This window comes from Penaeus monodon, chromosome 25, assembly GCF_015228065.2.
Source record: "Penaeus monodon isolate SGIC_2016 chromosome 25, NSTDA_Pmon_1, whole genome shotgun sequence".
NCBI classification, from domain to species: Eukaryota; Metazoa; Arthropoda; class Malacostraca; order Decapoda; family Penaeidae; genus Penaeus; species Penaeus monodon.
The window spans coordinates 21,140,304-21,141,758 of NC_051410.1; the positions used below are offsets into that span (position 1 = coordinate 21,140,304).

Sequence of the window (1,455 nt, forward strand, 5' to 3'; positions counted from 1 at the left end):
ATACTGGCTTTTGGGGGTCACTGGATTGGAAAATTTCCTGTACAAATACTGGAAGCAATTAATGTAATTTTGCAAAGTACCTATAGGAATAATTTCGTTTTCCTCACAACCTTTTGTCTTACTAAGCATAGGGAAAGTACCATCTACTGTATCCTGCGTAAGCTTTCACATTATATAAACCGCACTGATGTTCAACAGGCACTGGCTGCGACTAAGAAAAGCGATGCGTCCACCTCAGGGCTTGTCAGATCCTTGAAGAATATAATGGAAGACGTTATTGTGCTTGTAAGGTGAGTCTTGCTATTCCAGTTTCTCGTGCTGGCATATCTGATGTGATGATTATAATTGTTGTTTTCAATAACAGTGGCGGTGATATTACGGTGTCAGACTTACTGCGTTTCTTGTATTATTGTTTACGTATAAGACCACGTATATACGTTGCAAATGTAGGATTCTATTTTCAAGAAGATATTCTGGAGGCTAGCATGTATTTGGATGAGTACTGTATTGGCGCAAAGGAGGAACGAGTGTGATAAAATTCGAGTTATCTCTTGCAATGGAAATTCATTTTCAACACAAACGTTCGTCCATACATATATGGGATGAAAACGCTTATAATTTGCATGATAGAGTGCTTTAACATGCTTGCGGAAAATGGAATCGTCAGCCATGTGTGCATTAAGAAGTACTTTCATTCTTTGTAAGCAGGTTCTTTTAAAAACTGGGATGATGACGAAGAGGCTCCAGCATCAACAACAATGATGAAATTATTACTGTTGTCTGAAACTGGCAGGCATATCTGAAAGGACGCTTGCTTTCCAGAACAAGGAGGATGCGCAGCATCACGCTGTCGTTCTATGCCCTGTTCTTCGTGCTGGGAATGGTGTACTACGGCCTCTCGTTCGGCGCCGACAAGCTGGGCGTGGACCCGTTCGTGTACATGGCGGTCAGCGGAGTGATGGAGGTCCCTAGCGGCACGCTAACTATCCCTCTGGCGGAGAAGATGGGCAGGAGAGCCTCGAGCACGTTGTTCCTCGTAGTCACCGCCGGCCCACTGCTGGTGCTCGGCTTCATCCCAACTGGTAGGTAGCCTGGCACTCCTGGGTCAGTTACAGCAGTTACTACCACAGACCATAAATGTTGATTAATTTAAATCCCTCTTATTCACTCTCAGCTTTGGAGTGGCTGGTGGTCACATTGGCCATGCTGGGCCGGCTGGCCATTACCGTAGCTTTCCAAATCGTGTATCTCTATGCCAGCGAAATCTTCCCGACGGAGGTGCGCGTCCGAGGGCTCGGAACTTGCACAATGATGGCCACAGTTGGCGCCATGCTTGCCCCCTTCATTTGGGAAATATTGGTGAGTCCAGTACGTCTATCTTGCTTGTTTTTATCGGCAGGATATTCTTTGTTTTAATCCGCAAAATGAAGTTTCTGCAGGTAGTGAACCTATTTT

At 45.2% G+C, this 1,455-nt stretch overlaps 1 protein-coding gene across 1 annotated transcript in view; it reads left to right on the forward strand.

Annotated features, from left to right (window-relative positions):
• The window catches only part of LOC119589441 (organic cation transporter protein-like), a 13,364-nt gene that overhangs the window by 5,686 nt on the left and 6,223 nt on the right, over positions 1-1,455 (forward strand). Inside the window, exons 8-10 of the mRNA XM_037938050.1 lie at positions 199-290; positions 823-1,082; positions 1,175-1,359. Coding sequence (XP_037793978.1) covers positions 199-290; positions 823-1,082; positions 1,175-1,359 — 537 coding nt within the window. The remainder of the gene's footprint in view (positions 1-198; positions 291-822; positions 1,083-1,174; positions 1,360-1,455) is intronic.